The sequence below is a fragment of the Sinocyclocheilus rhinocerous genome, unplaced genomic scaffold (genome assembly GCF_001515625.1).
Source record: "Sinocyclocheilus rhinocerous isolate Xijiao unplaced genomic scaffold, SAMN03320098_v1.1 scaffold1151, whole genome shotgun sequence".
Taxonomy (NCBI): Eukaryota; Metazoa; Chordata; class Actinopteri; order Cypriniformes; family Cyprinidae; genus Sinocyclocheilus; species Sinocyclocheilus rhinocerous.
In genome coordinates, this window is record NW_015666572.1 from 24,442 (window position 1) to 42,969 (window position 18,528).

Below are 18,528 nucleotides of genomic sequence, written 5' to 3' on the forward strand. Positions count from 1 at the left end.
CTCCTTTTGAAGTGGACTTTGAGCTTTGTAACTTTGCAGATCTTTTTTATGTTCAAACAGCAACATTACAGACTAACTAAAGTTGAAAAAGTGAAAAAGCATAATAGGACCCCTTTAACTGAATTAACTAATGTTAACTAATGAAGCCCTAATGTAAAGTGTGACCGGACAATAAAGATTCAAAAAACTTTTAAACAATATCTAGGGCATGTTGTAGTCCAGATTAAAACGCAAAAAAAAATCTGAAAATAAATAGCCTATTCATTTTAAATATTTAAGTATTTGGCGCTGTGATGAACACCATAGCGAATACACAAATCTGAATGACTGTTTAAATCATTTAAACACGATTCACACGTCACTCACATGTTCCGCCATGTGCTTCTCGTTGGCGCTTGTTTACATCAAAGTGCACATGCGTCTTTCACGCAGCATACAGCGGTGTTGTGCATTGTGACCAGTTGATGGGAAAAGTATTCCTAAAATGCATTCAAAATTCTGTATAATTTGTAATAAATAATTATTCTCTGTATTTTGAAGTGCCCACGATAACAATATCGTGATATCGCATTACCGAATATCGGTGTCCTGACATTTTATCCTACCCGTCAGATTGTCCTACCAGGGTTTACTGCGCATGCGCACATCAATATTGCGTCCTTTTTCTCATGCTGAACAACAATATTTAATATATCTGCATTACTGTAAGGGTAGGTTTAGGGTTGGGGTAGGTGTAGACTTTAATAAAACACAATCTAATAGGTAAAAAAAATTATTTATTGTTGGTTTCCTGTAGCTGTATCCTTTCTAGCTACAACCACAAATATAACACATAATTACTGTATTTGCATTACTGTAAGGGTAGGTTTAGGGTTGTGGTAGGTGTAGACGTTCATAAACCATAATTTTACAGGTAGCATTTTTCGTTGTCGAATTGTACTACCCACTGTTTTAATGGGAGGTAGCAAAATCTGACAGGGTAGCACAAATCAACAGAACACCGGCACATGTCTAGTTGTCACAAGTCAATTAACCGGTGGGAAAATTTCCTCACCGTCACAACCCTAAATAGTATACAATACTCAAAAACACTGTTGCAGTAAAACAGTGTTAAATCATCATTAAAACATTCTCAAAGGTTTGGGATCAGTAAGACTTGTAATGTTTTTTAAAGAAGTATCTTATGCTCATCAAGGCTGCATTTATTTGATCAAAAATACAGAAAAAAACAGTAATCTTGCTAAATGTTATTACAACATAAAATAATGGTTTCTATTTTAATATACTTTAAAATATAATTTATTACTCCAGTCTAAAGTGACACATGATCCTTCAGAAATCATTCTAATCTATTGATGTATGGTTTGTAAGGATAGGACAATATTTGCCTGAGTTACAACTATTTGAAAATTTGGAATCTGAAGGTGCAAAAAAATCAAAATATTGAGAAAATCACCTGTAAAGTTGTCCAAACCTAGTCCTTAGCAATGCATATTACTAATCAAAAATTAAGTTTTGATATATTTACTGTAGAAAATGTACAAAATATCTTCATGGAACATGATCTTTACTTAATATCCTAATGATTTTTGGCATAAAAGAAAAATCGATAATTTTGACCCATACAATGTATTGCTGGCTATTGCTACAAATATACCCGTGCTACTTATGACTGGTTTTGTGGTCCAGGGTCATATATATATATCAGATTATAACGTGGTAGATTTGTGTCTCAAACCAGTCAAGATGAGGAACTTGTTGGTAAGGGGCTTTAAGTTAACTGCATACGGTTGCCAAGCAACTTTATAACTTGCTTCATTAATGTAAAAAATTGTTTTTATTAATGTGCATCATAGGTGTACATCACTACATTGTCTGTTTTATTATATTAAAAATATCTCAACTACATATATATACAGTATAGAGAGAGAGAGAGAGAGAGAGAGAGAGAGAGACTTATAGTCTATCAAGAAAAATAATAATACAAAAAGCACCATTAAAGTAGTAGTGGGTGCTATACCGCTATGAAAGTGACTACCGGTATTATGTTGTTCCATGATATGGATTTTGCTATACCGTGGAGAAACCTCTGCAGGGTGATAAAGACTACACCGAGTAATTTTCCCACTTATCATGCGGCCACTTGTCTGATAAGTAAATAATTGAGCGCAAAATATTAATTTGACATTTTAATGACCTCAACATGACTCGCTGTACCCGCTTGAGCGCTCTGTTATCAGTTGTGGTTGCATCAATAACAGACCACTAGAAGGCACGATTGAAGAATCAGAGTTGTATTGCAGGGGGCCATGTAGAAATATAAATGAACAATGCATGGTTCTGCTCTAAGCATGAAAGTTACAAGTTTGTGAAAGGATTTCCAGTGCCAGGTAAACGTAAAGCAGATTATGACTATACTTAAGATTCACAAATACCAAAACAACGTGTCTACACCAGACGCGAGCGGTGCGATTTGGCAAAAGCAAATAGAACCCAGTGATGTTCTCTGCTGTGGGTGAGGCGCGACGCGACAAATCCATGAGAGTAAACTGATGCTGCGTTCTATTTCTGACAAACTCCAGCGCTCTGACACAAAGAACAATTTCAAATATTCATAAGAGAATAGTGAAAAAATTGTTTCCTCAAAAATATTAAGCAGCACAAACGTTTACAACATTGATAATAATCAGAAATGGTTACTGAGCAGCAAAGCATATTAGAATGATTTCTGAAGATCATGTGACACTGAAGACTGTTGTAATGATGCTGAAAATTCAGCTTTGGTCACAGGAAAACAGTAGCCTAGATGTTAAAACATTCAAATAGATCATTTAAATTGACAATATTTCACATTATTACAGTGTTTACTGTATTTTTAATAAATAAATGTAGCCTTGGTGAGCATAAGACACTTTCCAAAAAAAAAGGGGGCCCGGTAGAAAAAGTTTGGGAACCACTGGCCAACTGAAACGCATAATATTTAATTTAATTGAATTCATACAGGCCTACCTCATGTTTCACATTTGCACTTTTTGAGAAAAACAATGGCACAAAAAAAAAAAAAAAAGACTTTTCAATCCCTCACTTTTTCTAGTTATATAAGGTTAAAATATTTCGCCTGTAATTTTTTTTTTCTCATATCGCAATATAATATCGATATCGCCTGGACAGTGTAAAATATTGTGATATGAATTTTAGCTCATATCGCCCACCCCTACATTAAAGTAGCTCATATGACTTTTGTGCTAAAGTATAACGTTTTCTGAAATCACACAATATCTTTGTCTCAGAAAAGACTTGAAAATACCATTATTTTCTCCTCTGCTGTGTCCGAAATCTCATTTACATCACTTATGGTGTGCCAAGATGTGTCACACCAGGTGTGACATCAATAATGCCAAATATCATTGGATTGTATGTCTCATGACCAATTTCAATGTGCCAAATGTGAAAATGTGAATATTCAAACTGCTCAAATGAGATTTAAGAGCTAAAGGGAAGGTCTCCAATGTAAAACAACAAAAGTTGCTGTAATTTATGACTACACAACAATTGAAACTTCAATCCATATGGACCTCTGTTATGGTGCTTTTCTGAATTTTACAACTGCAGGTCACCATTCACTTTCATTGTAAAGAAAAGAGTAACACTTCAGTATAGGGACCAATTCTCACTATTAACTAGTTGCTTATTAGCATGCCTATTAACATATTGGCTGTTTATTAGTACTTATAAAGCACATGTTCTGCATGACCATATTCTACATCCCTAATCCTACCCAATACCTAAACTTAACAACTACCTTACTAACTATTAATAATCAGCAAATTAGGAGTTCATTGAGTCGTAGTTAATGGTTTGTTAATAGTGAGAATTGAACCTTAAAATAAAGTGTGACCGAAAAGAGCAGCATAAACATCTTGCTTAACGTCTCCTTTTGTGTTATATGGTGGAAATAATGTCATACAAGTTTTGAATTTTTAAACATTACTTTAATGAAAATGTGTGTCATTACTATATTTATTATGTAGTAACAGTTTTCCACAGGCATAAAAGGCATTTGAAACGTATTTTGAATATACACAAACACAGGACGTGCACCGACAGAAACGACACGCTTCACCTTTTAAGTACAGTATTCACTGAACAAATATTTATGTTTCACTGGAAGCAACAGCCCTGCAAAAATTCAAAAGGATTTGCATTTTTATTTCTAACAGATCAGGTTTGCAAAATCCTTTCAAATCGGGTTAGAGACTAACGTGGTTTGCTTCTGAAGTTCGACACGAGCCTGTAGCTCTGATTAGCTCTGAAGTACAGGTTGCGTCTCCTCACACATCTCTCAGAGGTTACACGAGCAGCTCTCAAATAAATAGGCCTCTAAAGCAGCCGGTTCACAGCACATGACTTTCAAAGCTTTTTGCTGCAGGGCACAATTTGCTCCACTTTCTTGTCTTAAGAAAAACTGCATGTCATTTCCTTCCCAAAATATGAAGAGTCAAAAAAGGTATCAAATTTCCACCCTTCATCTGCCTCGAAAACTGCCGAATTTGTCTCAGCTCCCCTGAATTAGGGCTACCACATTAACAGGGCCTGAGATGATAAACAACCTCTCTGAGCTGTCTGTCTTTCTCTGCTGGGAAGAGACGATGCGCTGAAATTAATGTATGGCACTTGTATCAAAATAGCTCTGAGGCACAGAACTGTGATTCAGCAGTAATGTATGCCACATTTCTGTAAACGAGGGGGAAATCATTCCCAATGTTTATTTTCCTTCTGAGGCCCCGAGTTTTTCTGTTGGTATGTCCAGCATCCTCAAAGACCACAATGACAGGAATGTAAGAAATACAGTGAGGCCACTCAAAAGTTAAAGCAGCAAACCCCCTGCCTGACACACACACACATATTTGGGTGTTACATCAACCATGGATTCTTTTTGTCCTATATGGACTTTTAGAAAAAGACTTTCTTAAAAAGTGTTTATACTATCACTAATTTACTTAATATGTAACAATAGTGTGCAACAGTTATTCATATACATTTCTCACAGGAGAAGAGTGTCATTTTAATCATTTTTCCTTAACCAACAAATTTCTTTTACATCTTTTTCAAATTATGCATTCTGTGGTGTAAATAACATTTTTGGAAATTAATGGAAAACTCCTTGCTGATTTCTTACAGTAGTCAGCACTTTATGTACCCAAAATCGACAAGTAGATAATAAAAAATATATGTAATTGCATGATTTGATTAATTACAGCTTAACTGCAAATATTATATTATTAATATTAAAATATTATGGGAAACAACTGATGGACAGCAGTGTTTCCCCTGCCATTATATTAGGGGGGTTGTCTTATACACCAAAGTTGCACATACCCTGTTTATTCAGATCAATCTGTAATGTTATCAAATAAGTGTTAAATGTCCAGATATTTCATTTAATATTTAATAACAACAATTATGTAATGTGTTCTGTTGTTGTTGTTAGTGGTAGTATCAGGTTCGCAGTAACTTTTGATCAGGCATTAAAAACAGCTATCACCACCTAAGGGAGATTAGTTGTTGTTGTTAGTAGTAGTATCAGGTTCGCGGTAACTTTTGATCAGGCATTAAAAACAGCTATCACCACCGAAGGGAGATTTCGAAACACACAAGCGGAGAGATTTCAGCACGGAGGATGAAAACCACACTCAACGAGTCAGTAAAGTCGTTTTTTTATCTGATGGCATTTTCTTATGATTAAAGGTTGTTTTAGTTAATTAAGTGTGCAGTGTGACAAAGTTGTTAGTCCACGCCAGCTTTCTTATATTATAGCTGGCGTTTGTAGGAACACTTTAGTAATCACAGGATGAATGGGCGATAAACAATCAGTAAAACAACGATTTCGATGCTAAACTATTGCATAATTTTAAATACGATTTGTAGTCAGTGGGTTCTAAAGTTACCATTGCGACCAGCTATAATCATAAGAAAATGCCATCAGATAAAAAAACGACTTTACTTACTTGTTGAGTGTGGTTTTCATCCTCCGTGCTGGAATCTCTATCTGTTATAACAGGTGCAAGCGTATGCAGAGTTTCTATTTAGGCTATAACACGTGTTTGCAGCCTTGAGCAATGCAGTGCTGAAATTTGCGTGCTCACGAATCCTCTCATTATAACACGAATTGTAGACATTATGAACGATTAATTATGCTTATATTTATTGTGTTATAACAGAGATTTGTGAGATATAATAACTATGAACTTATATGTCTTTTAGATACTTTATATGCAGCGCTCTTTGCTGGCATTCTGTCATACTGTAACAACGCGCAGTTGTTCTATAGAACGTGGGGCTAACTGGAGCTTAGCTAAGCTACTAAACTGTTGCTAAGCTAATTGCTAATAGGTTGCTAGCGTCTACACGTCGAGACTTTTAATTTTGGTTATTGGAGTGCGAACATTCGCGTCTCATACACCGCAAAACCCTGAGTGTTTCTGTGAACAGGAGCGCACACACAGAAGAATCCAGCAGGAGACAGTGACGTCATCTTTCTCCTTTTATTCTAAACACAGAATAAGAACATACACATTCAAGGCCATATCGCCAAGTGCCTCCCCTACACATCTCTCTCCATGACGGTGACAGCCACACTTTTTATAACAAGGCAGTAAATATTTTCCAAAAAATAAAATTTGTTTAATTTTCATTACTTAAAAGATAAGATTAAATGAATGTTTTATGCCTTAAAATAAAATGTAAATACACAACAGAATTTCTGAGCAAAAAATCATAAGGCTATTGTAAGAATAAATTAAACTTGTTTTATGCTTTCAAATAATTAGACATGCTAAAACAGAATTTGGTGACAATAAAACAAAGTTGGAAAAATAAAACATTTCATAGGGCCCTAAACATGTAATATTTGTTAAACTTTTAATAAATTGATGTTAAATTGTTTAAGTTTCATGATTTTAATTAATTAGACATGCTTTTTGATTAATAAAATGTAATTTAACCATTAAAAAGGAGTCCAGAAAAAAAAAAAAAAGCCGTAAACCTAGGGGAAACACTGGACAGGCATGTGTATAATTCAATAAATATTGATTTAGTTTGTGGTTATTTAACTTTTTGTTTAGATCATAATAGTTTTAAATAGTTGCAATAATGAATATTTTGTGATGCATTACGATAAGCTTTTAAAGACTCTGAGTGTGGAGAAAAAACAAACAAACCTCTGTAATCACTTTATAAAATTAATTAAAATGTTTTTTTAATAAAAATCAAATAAAAGTGCCCATAGTTGAATAAACAACCATATTTCTTGGCATGTACACACAAACGCACACACAGAGTTTATTTAAAAGGTAGTTAAAATGCTGTAACCCAACACTAATAGAAAACTTTCTGCATTTTGTAGAAAAAAAAAACTATTTACTTTGTTTTTAGAAAACAAAGACATCCCCAAACAGAGCTTTTGCCAGGTTTCGCTTCAGGGTACAAACTTCTTGGTACAAAATATGGTTAAGAAAGTACAGACGCACACACACTCTCTTCTCTCTCCTACCATTGTCAGGAAGCTCCTTGAGCACTCCCTGCTCGATCAGTTCCTGTCTTGGCCTCCTCATCGACATCTTTCTTTCCAAAACTGTGGGGAGAACAAAAACACTACATATAAAAGATAAACTCACAATGGCACATGGTTGTCTACACCTTAATGGTTTTGAAAGCCCTAATTCAGGCTAATTCTGAAATTGAATAATATCCTTTGAATAACTAGACATTTAAAACACATTTGGACATCAATAATAAACCGATATAAGGACAATTGTGTTTACTTTTGTTAAATATTTTTGTACTGTGTTGGGTCAGCATTTGATTTTAGATATTGAGTCTTCAAGTAAAACTAATTGTGACTACTGGGCAAAGGGATTTTGAAATCATCTCATTGTTCAAAACATCTGAGAAAGCATACATATCAACAAAGGAAAGAAAACATTAACAAACATTAGGTTGTGATTTAAGGAAAAAAGTCAAGGAAATGAAAGCTCTTTTCCAACACAAACATGAAAAGAAAAGAACAAAGGACCTTCTGAAGTTTCCTTAAACTTCTCGCTGCTTTTCTTCTTCCTCCACTTCCAGGGTTTGAAGATCTTACCCAGGGTAGAGAACTTGCCCTTGCGCTTGGGAGGAGGGGTGGCGTCCCCTGCCGTGCCCCCTTCGCTCCCCGTGCTGCTGTGCTGGTGGTCACCTTCATCATCTGGAGAAGAGACAGAGAATCAGTCCCCTGACTGACCCATCAAACACAGGGCACATCAATGGCTCCAAGAAGCCTTGGGCCAGATGGTTTACGTAACTCAAACTTTGTGTTGCGCAGAGTTTACGAAAGCATATTATATATAGCTTGACACATCAGGATGAATTATAATATTGTGCCATCACACAAACAAGACAAACATACTGTCCCATATGTGCAGCTGTGTCCTGTGCACTGGCTTGAATCCAAAGACGCTCTCATGCACAAAATACTTGATACCACAACCCTTCTCCAACCTCAATATCAAAACAAACTAAACTGCTGAGCCTCCTTAGAGTCACTATTGTTTTAGACCCCAACACAGAGTGTTTTCTGGCGGCTCTCGTGACAAGACGAGCGGATCCCCATTGCGGACCTCAATCACATCTCAGCATGGTGAGCTGGCCAGAGGCCACTGCTTCGCCACGTTACACACTCACATTCCTATCAGCTCCAGCACTGCCAAAAGACTCACAATCTTTGGCCCATCAAGTGGGTGCTGAACGTGGCTTTGAACATTCCGGCTGATGGGGCTGGCTGGGCCTCACTGCACTCTCATTTATATACTGATGAAGAAGCGGTGCAGTGCATCCCATAAGCACAGTGAGCTACAGTACCAAAGTCCAATATTTTGCCATTTGGAGAATATCAACCTATAAAAAGTGCCTGTTTAGCTGTGACAATTATAAAACACTGTCTGTATTGAAATACTTTGAAGTGAATTTTAAGTAAAATTTTAAAGGATTTGTTTACTTCCGGAATAGAAATTCTGACAATTTACTCACCCACATGTCATCCAAGATGTTCATGTCTTTCTTGCTTCAGTCGAAAAGAAATTAAGGTTTTTGAGGAAAACATTCCAGGATTTTTCTCCATATAGTGGACTTCAATGGGAACCAATGGGTTCAAGGTCCAAATTGCAGTTTCAGTGCAGCTTCAAAGGGCTCTACATGATCCAAGCTAGTGGACTTCAATGGGAACCAATGGGTTCAAGGTCCAAATTGCAGTTTCAGTGCAGCTTCAAAGGGCTCTACATGATCCCAGCTGAGGGTCTTATCTAATTTTCTACAAAAAATATTTTTTCTATACTTTAAAGGTGGGGTAAGCGATTTCTGGTAGCCAATGTTGACATGTAGACTATGGTCTACACTAGGGCTGGGTATCGTTCAAAAAATTTCGATATCGATACCGATACCTTGACTTCGATACCGGTTCCTGAACAATACTTTTTTCGATACCAATTTTATGAAATCAATTTTAACAAGATTACATTATCTAAAAAAAAAAAACTTTGGTTTTATTTTTCAGCTTGTTGATGTTTATACAATCTCAAAGACTCATCTCCTGAGCCACTGCACAAAGGAACAAAATGTAACCAACACAATAAATCAGTGCAAATAGTTTTAATAAAGCTCAAATAGTCTTCAGTTTACACATCTGTTAGGCTACATTTACACTAGTGCGTGTTCGTTTTAAAACGCATAGCTCAGACAGAATCATGATTTCTATTTATTTTCCACTGATTTACTGATGAGCATTAGCAGCTTCCAGTGCTGTCTGACTGTGTTCTCTCTTCCATGATCACTGCTCTGACTCAGAGTCATTTTCGTCATCAGGAGGGCTCGCGGACAGCGCACGGTCCGCGTACAACAGCGCATGCACGAGGTGAAAGTTGAGACAGAGCGCAAGTCAAACTGCGCCTGTGTCGAGCTCGTCCGTCCACACTCATCCGCGGTTGAGTATACTTTGAAAGCTGTGCGGACGTGCTTGCGCGCGAGACGGAACGGAACGCGGAAAGTGAAGTATACCCGGGCCTTTATTGGCTCACTGACGCTGATGAGATTAACCCCTTAGGTATCGAAATTTGGTACCGAAAGATGAGACGTTTTTCGATACTCGATGGTATCGAGGCAATTCGGTCGGTGCCTAAAAAGTATCGAACTCGATACCCAGCCCTAGTCTACACTGGATGCAGCGCGGCACGACACGACAAATCGCCGACAGAAAACTGCCGCTTCGTTCTATTTATGACGTATTGACACAAATTTCAAATGATTTTCAACGGTCGCTTTGTCGCGTCCAGTGTAGACAGACTTTAGCTGTTGCGGCACGTGTAGACACGGTGTTACTCACCTATCGAGAAGAAACAAAGCAAGCTCGGCGTCCGATCGCAGGCCTTCCGCTCCTTGAGTTCTCTCCAGCGCTGGAAAGCTGATCCCATATTTATACGGGTCCTACTTCTTGCCTTAAGCCTTCTTTTGTTCCGCAGACGTTTTCCTCTTTTGTTTTTTATCCGCCATCTCTATCTTTATGTCGCTCGGCTCGGCTAATGTCCGTCCTGTGCACTGAACACTCTCTCTTCCACATCATGAGTAGACACGCCCCTTACTGCTGATTGGCTACAAGTTTGTGTTGCTACTCGGCCCGAATCAGTTTTCTAAAGCGTTTTTGAAAAATCGCTTACCCCACCTTTAATCACAAATGCTCATCTTGCACCAGCTCTGCGATGTGTGACTTCACGCATTATGTAATCACGTTGGAAAGGTCACGTGTGGTTAGTTCTTCGTCTGTGTACACCGGTTCAAAAAGGTAGGGTAAGGCGAAAAACTCAATATAATTTTTTCATTCAACTTGAAAATCGACCAACATTGTTGTTTTACCTTTTTTTCTAAAAGGCGTTTGACTTTCTTTGCACATTCGCTTTGTAAACACTGGGTTGGTACTTCCGATTACTTCATGCGTGACCTTTCCAATGTGAATACGTAAATATGTATATACATGTATACATTTTTATAGTTTTTTTTTTTTTTTAGAAAGTGACTGATCATTTTGCTAGATAAGACCCTTATTCCTCAGCTGGGATAGTGTAGACGCCTTTTGAAGCTGCACTGAAACTGCAATTTGGACCTTCAACCCACTGGGTTTCATTGAAGTCCACTAAATGGAGAAAAATCCTGGAATGTTTTCCTCAAAAACCTTAATTTCTTTTCAACTGAAGAAAGAATGACATGAACATCTTGGATGGCATGGGGGTGAGTAAATTATCAGGAAAAAAATTAGTTTGGAAGTGAACTAATCCTTTAATAAATTAATATGTTTATTCAGGATAAGGATGCATTAGATTGATCAAAAGTGACAGTAAAAGCTTTTTAGAGAATATTATTTTTTAGAGTATATTACAATTGCATATTATTTACTACAGAAATGTTCATTCACAAGTGTGATATTAATGAAAACATTCATATTTTCCATGACTTTTTCAGACACAATTTCCTGATATTTTCAAGTTTTGCAATGTGAACACTGTTGGCCGTTTTTCTTTCAATAATATTTTTTTCTATAAAACATGGCATGTTAAATAACCACAGATGGAAAAAACCTAAAAGAAAAACAAATAAACCCAAAAATTTGATCTAGAAACCAGTCACTTTAATTCATTAGGTGGTTGTTAGATGCCTATAACCATCCTGATCCATTCCTAATCTGCAGAATGTCAAATTTAGTAACCTTCATTTGTAAAGGGCTTTACTATAATCTTTGGCACAGTGCAGCTGACATTCAAATATTTGCTAGATCACTACCTTTATACTACTTAATACTTCTCACTTACATTAAAATGGAAGTCATTTTAACATAAAGCCCAGCAAACACAGAATGCCCCTTGTGACCTACTATGCTGCGTGTAAGATAAGTAAATATAAGCAACCAACACCTGCAACCCACAAATCAACTGGGTGGAAAACCCATTAGAGCATAGAAGGCAAAACAGGCAACATAAAGACTCATGAAGCTCAACAGGTCCAAATTGCTCCTTAATAATTTAAACACTAATATGGTGTGTACTACATTTTAGTGTGTGAAATCTGTGAATGCATCAGTCTACCTGGACTCCAGCTGCCATAGCAACTTGTTTGAAAGCAGCAAGCCATACAAGCGTCCACTTCCTTTCCTGTTTGACGTTTCCAAATCAAGAAGAACGTGAGGGAAATTGCTGAAGCAGGAGCACGAATGGAAAAGCGATAGTCCTAAAACACAATACGGCTTAAAACCGACCATATATCCAACAGTTCAGATGGAAGATCGAGTCTGAGGAACAGGCAGTGTCACAACTCCCAAAAGTGTGAGGACTCCCAGTTCCTTGAGTACATAAGAAGTGTAAAAGCCAGAATGTCTCACAAAGGGAAGAGCTGCACCCATAGACAGCTAAGAAACATCAGTAGTCGACCACACATCCATAATCAGGCCCTAAAAGTACAGCCGGCGAGCAGTCCCAGCCTTTGGAAAGACAATCAGCGAATGACGCACATCCATCGAGTTTGGTGAGAAACCAATGTGTTACGCAGATACAATCCAGCTGCATTAAACTGGAGCGTGAGCAGCCTGAGTCAAGATATTAGTCCTTAATGGATCAGACATCACTAATAGAGGTGAGATAAGTGAACTAGTAGGAAACCAATCCGGAAGACGGGGCTCCAAATGATACGCCGTGGAGCTAAAGATGTCACTTAGAGTGCCAGGTGTGAGGTGTTTAAAGAACGAAAGGCTGTGCATTAATGGCAGGGAGAGATTCAGATTGCCTTGGAAAACAGAGGGGGGCGAGGCCTGGGAAACAGAGGGAGGAAACGGCACTCCACCCTGATCCTGAAACGGGGAGAGAGGGGGGAAGAGAGTAAGAGGTGAAGAGAACCAAAAACGACACCCTCCCATTCACCACAGCGTGAAACGGGAAAACAGACAACGGCAGATAAAACAAACACAACTGCACATCAATAAACGTATGTCGAGTCCATGATAAACAGATGTGCTTTTACTTTAACTTTATTTTATCAGACAGACGGATACTAACAGACTGTAAAAATACACCATGCTATAGGGCAAGCTATGTCTAATATAAAATAACAAATAACTTACATAAAGTTTAGGTACCACAAAGCATTTTTCTAACACATCTTATGTAAAACCGATTCTTATGACCGATTAGTTGACTTGTCATTCAGGTAACCCACCAACTAGTCGACTTTGAAAACATGCCCTAACATGAGTGAACGTGTGCATTTATACATGCAACTCCAGAGCCAGAGGCTTGAGGTGTATATGCTAAGCAGATGCGAGGAGGCGTGTGTAGGCAGTTGTGTTGTCGGAAATAAGGCCGGCATTCAGCCTGGAGCAGCATGTTTCATTATGTAACAGTCTGTCTCCGCAGGGAGAAACCATGAAGAGTCAATCACTGCCCTGCCGCTACACACCACTCCCCTTATGCATTGCTGTATATGCACAAATAACTACAGTCTCTCATTCCAGACAGCCTTGTTTCTCAGACTTATTAAACGTATAGTTCTTAAATCTCCGCTTCAAATGATCAAAAAAGCATATTAGGAAAAACATCCACCAAATCGACTAGTCGTTGGGCTGCCCGAATCACTAGTTGACTTATCGACTGTAAGAATATCAGATTTGATTCTTAAGGGGCTTTTACATGAGATGTATTCTTGCAATCACAAACAGAGCAAACAAATTCAAAAACACAAAGGCAGCTCAACAAAGGAGCAGATTGCAGGAGTTGTAAAACCTATTACTATTTTTAACTTGAAACGGCATATTAAAAACGTAACACTTGGGACGAGACGCTCAAAATCAGCATGAGACATAATACAATGGCCAAAGAAAACTAAATATGTATCGCTGAGGTGTAGTGTATTGGTGGTGCGTTATAGGGCAGAAATAGAAAATACCTGACATTTTCAAGAAGGTTTTACTGTGCAGACAGCTAATCTGTCCTTTTTACTGTCCGACAGCTAATAAATAAACAAACAAATAAATTATACATGAACACATTTAATAACATATACATTTAAAATATACATAAATTTAAATTTTATACTGTTAACAATTAAAACAAATTTAATTATAATTAAACATTTAATATGCATTTTCAAAATGGTTTTACTGTGTAAACTGTCTAACAGCTAATAAATAAATATTGTATAATATATAAATGTAAAAAATTTCTACATTGCTAATTGCTAAATTCAAAACACACACACACACACATATATATATATATATATATACACAGTGGGTACGGAAAGTATTCAGACCCCCTTACATTTTTCACTCTTTGTTATATTGCAGCCATTTGCTAAAATCATTTAAGTTCATTTTTTTTCCTCATTAATGTACACACAGCACCCCATATTGACAGAAAAACACAGAATTGTTGACATTTTTGCAGATTTATTAAAAAAAGAAAAACTGAAATATCACACGGTCCTAAGTATTCAGACCCTTTGCGCAGTATTTAGTAGAAGCACCCTTTTGATCTAATACAGCCATGAGTCTTTTTGGGAAAGATGCAACAAGTTATTCACACCTGGATTTGGGGATCCTCCGCCATTCCTCCTTGCAGATCCTCTCCAGTTCTGCCAGGTTGGATGGTAAACGTTGGTGGACAGCCATTTTTAGGTCTCTCCAGAGATGCTCAATTGGGTTTAAGTCAGGGCTCTTAGTAAAAGTTCTGTTTTATATATAGGCTAAAGTGAGTTTGACGTTGTATTTTGTTGTTGCATTCAAGCAATTGATGCCAAATTGCAGCCAATTCGAATTTTTGCAAGCTATTTAAAAGCGAAGGAAAGTGAGGAAAATAGGAAACGCCCCTATATATATATAAAAAAATTATCATTATTATTAATTACTTAAATACATTTAAAATAGTACATAATAATAAAAATAACAATCTAAAATTGTAATTTAAACATTAATTAAAATTATGCTATATGGTTGTTGGACAAAATTGTGACATCTCAATTTAGAACAGTTTTTTCTGAGGCTCCAATTGGACATGTTGTAAGGGATAAAAAAAAGTTTCAGATGCTTCCAGCGAATTGACATTTTACCGCAAGGAGAAACCACTGCAAACAAATACAGAGGCAGAGGCAACAGTGAGCAGAGTCTACTGAGAGAACAAAGAAGCCTGTATTGTGACATGAAACCTTGCCGTGCTGTTTGATAGCTTCCTCTGTGCAGTAACTGAATGTCAGCTGCGCTTTGTCTCCTTGTTTGTCATCACTATTGGTGGCGTTTCACACCCTGCACTGGGGGAAACAGTACAAAGATCATAGGGATTCAGACTTCAGCCTTTTCTCCACAAACAGAGGAATGTTGACAGCTAAAGACCCGATGTAAAGCAAGATACATGGCATTTTGAGACTAGCTCAACAGCACTTTAATCGAAAAAAAGAAGCTAGTGACCAAAAACATGGACAAACTGTTTGGGTTTCAAAGTGCTGATTTTGCCTCCTGAATTAAAGTACAGTAACCATTCCAAAAGCAAAAATTATATTAAAAATGAACAATAATGATCTGCTACAAAGGGAAGAACAAAGAATAACCACCAGTCAGCTCAGTTAATAATCACAGCTGACAAAAAGGTACAGTTCCTGTAACTTCACACGCAATGTGAAATCATGTGAGTTCAGTAATGAGGACCAAAAAAGACAGAATGCTTAAGAATTTCTGCACAGATACTCAAAGACCCCCACCGCTCTCCCGCTCGTCTCCATGTCTGGTTTCCTTGCACTCACAGTTGAGACCCACTGCTGAGTCATAACCAGTTCCTGCTGTGTTGAAGTCAAGCTGAGGTAATGCTTGCTGAGATTAACGCTTCTAAAACCTAGCAAGCCGCCTCACTGCTTGCTGCCTACATTGGCATCTGCTTTCTAAGAGAGTTTCTTGACTGCCTTGGAACCTCAAAACTTTGCATAGAGATTGCCATTAGCATGTTGTTGAGTTAATGAGCATAAAAGACTTCTTAGAAAAACATCAAGTCATACTGAGACTGTATATCATTTTTTACTAATAATCTTCCCTAACCATTGTGATCAGACTACTCGGTTAGTGACTTTGACTCTGAATCAGTACAAAATCAACAGTTTTGTGAACTGGATCAGTGAATTCATTAAAATTCCTCCAAAAAAAAAAAAATTGTGTTCACAAATTAAGGCTTCCTTTCTGTCATGATTTTACCTCTTGTATCTTATATCTACTTCGCAAACCTCAAAGAACACATTATACTGGAAGGTCATTATGCAATGTGCTCTGTTTTTTTTTTTTACTGAGCTTTTCACAGTGCATTTTGGGATTGCATTGTCCAAAAAGGACAGCCTATATGTAATGCAGCAGCTTGATTAATTTGCCTATTTTTTGGAACTACCTTCATGCCTGAAGTGTGCATACGATGCCTTAAAATGCTACGTCCATAGGCCTTTTTCTTGACTCACCTAAGTGTGCGCAGGAGTTTTGAGGTGCAGTCTCTAGAGGGAACGTCTGTCCCATGCTCCAGACCCCAAAGGGCCTCCCTTTGCAGCTCGTGCCCAGGTGCACCCCAGTGGACAGCAGCGGCAATCCAGTTTCCCCCAAACCTTCCGCTTTTCCTTTCGGCTTCAAAGAACCCCTTTCCTGTCACCTACTGTCGATCTCATGCTTCCTTCCACCTTCCAAGCCAATGTTCCCAAACTCCTCTCTCCCTCTTCTTTGAGTGGATCTCATGCCAACAGCCCTTCTTTTTTCCTCCACTCCTCCTCCTGCAACTCTCTCCACCCCCTCTCCCTCTCTCACACGGGACCCTCCCTCCATAGCACTTTCTCTCCCCTCCACTTTATAAACGAGCTTGCAAAGCAGATCAGCATAGACGCAGACGGATTCCTATCATTCCTTAAAGCAGAGGTCAAAGTGCAAAGTGAGTGTGTGTGTGCGGGCTTGCGTTTGATAATGAAAAGCAAAGAAAAAAAGAGCAAGGGATTAAAGGGAAGTTCTGCCAGCAGAGGGAGAAATGGTATCGGCTGGGAGGACATTTGACTTTGTGGTTATGGAGAACACAAAAGCAAGAGGAACTGGTCATCAAAAAACAGGTCATCACGTTAGTGAACATTTTAAATGAGATGTGAAATTTCCCTGACATTAATAAGAACATATTGACGACCTTCAAATTTAATGTGTTCTTTGAGGTTTGAGAAATAGATATAACATAAGACGTACAAATATAGCTGATAGTGTTTAACCTAAAAGAAATTAAACTAAAAAAAATTAAATTCCATGATTATTTACTCACCGTTATATCAACCTGAATTTTTTGTGCAACACTGATGGGGAATATCCTGGACACTCTTTTTAATTTAATAAAAGTGAACTGAGATTTGAGGCAAAAAAAAAAAAGGCCAATTTGTGAATAAATTGAGTCATTTCGATTAATTCATTGATCCAGTTGGCAAAACTGTTGATTTGTACTGATCCGGTTCTCAACTCAATGGTCTGATTATAACATTCACAGCCCACTAGAAGAGAAGATTATTAGTAAAAAATGATATACTACTGTTCAAAAGTTTAGGGTAATGAAGAATGAATGTAAAAAATACAGTAAAAAATAGTAATATTGTAAAATATTACAATTTAAAATAACTGTTCTATTTTAATAGATATTAAAATGTAAATTTTTTTGCAGCCATTAGTCCAGTTTTCAGTGTTCCAGGACCCTTCAGAAATCATTCTAATATGCTAAGTTGGTGTTCAAGAAAAACTTTTTTTTATTATTATTATTGATGTTGAAAACATCTGTGCTGCTTAATATTTTTGTGGAAATTGTGATATTTTTTTTCTAGAATTCTTTCAAGAATACAAAGTTTTTCAAATGGAATTTTTGTAACATTCCAAAAGTCTTTACTGCATTAATTTTATAATATTTCTTTTACAAAATCTTACTGAGCCCGAAACTTTTGAAAGCAAGTATAAACTTAAGAATGCTGTGTATAAGTTATTTGGACAACTATTATGATAGTTTTGTGTCCTTTGTGAAGCTTAAAAGCTCCAGCCTCAAGGAGCAAGTCTTCAACATTTCTCTTTTTGTGTTTCACAAAAGAATTAAAGTCAGACAGGTTTTGAATGACATGAGGGGGAGTAAAACAATGACAATTTATTTTTTGGCTGAAATATCCTTTTTAGGATTTATACCGAATATTAGGGCTGTGCAATTAATCGAAATTCAGTTTCGATTTCGGCCTCCAACGATTATGAAAATACAGTAATCGAGATAAACCGATTATTGCGCCCCATTCCGCCCCCTTTCCAGCGGTGCTCTTTCGGTCCTCCATAATCAGTAAAATCATGTAAAGAGACTTTTGCAAAACAGGATGTGCTTGATTTAAGTTGATTAGATTGATTTATGTTTTTAAAAGCGTGAAAGAACTGGCTCTTCC

At 37.2% G+C, this 18,528-nt stretch overlaps 1 protein-coding gene across 1 annotated transcript in view; it reads right to left on the bottom strand.

Moving 5' to 3' along the window:
• The window catches only part of LOC107732826 (phosphatase and actin regulator 4B-like), a 37,463-nt gene extending 20,641 nt beyond the window's left edge, over window positions 1-16,822 (bottom strand). The window contains exons 1-4 of the mRNA XM_016544245.1: window positions 16,558-16,822; window positions 8,075-8,245; window positions 7,446-7,633; window positions 6,472-6,550 (exon numbers count right to left, since the gene is read on the bottom strand). Coding sequence (XP_016399731.1) covers window positions 6,472-6,550; window positions 7,446-7,633; window positions 8,075-8,245; window positions 16,558-16,612 — 493 coding nt within the window. The 5' untranslated portion in view covers window positions 16,613-16,822. The remainder of the gene's footprint in view (window positions 1-6,471; window positions 6,551-7,445; window positions 7,634-8,074; window positions 8,246-16,557) is intronic.
• Window positions 16,823-18,528: the final 1,706 nt, after the last annotated feature.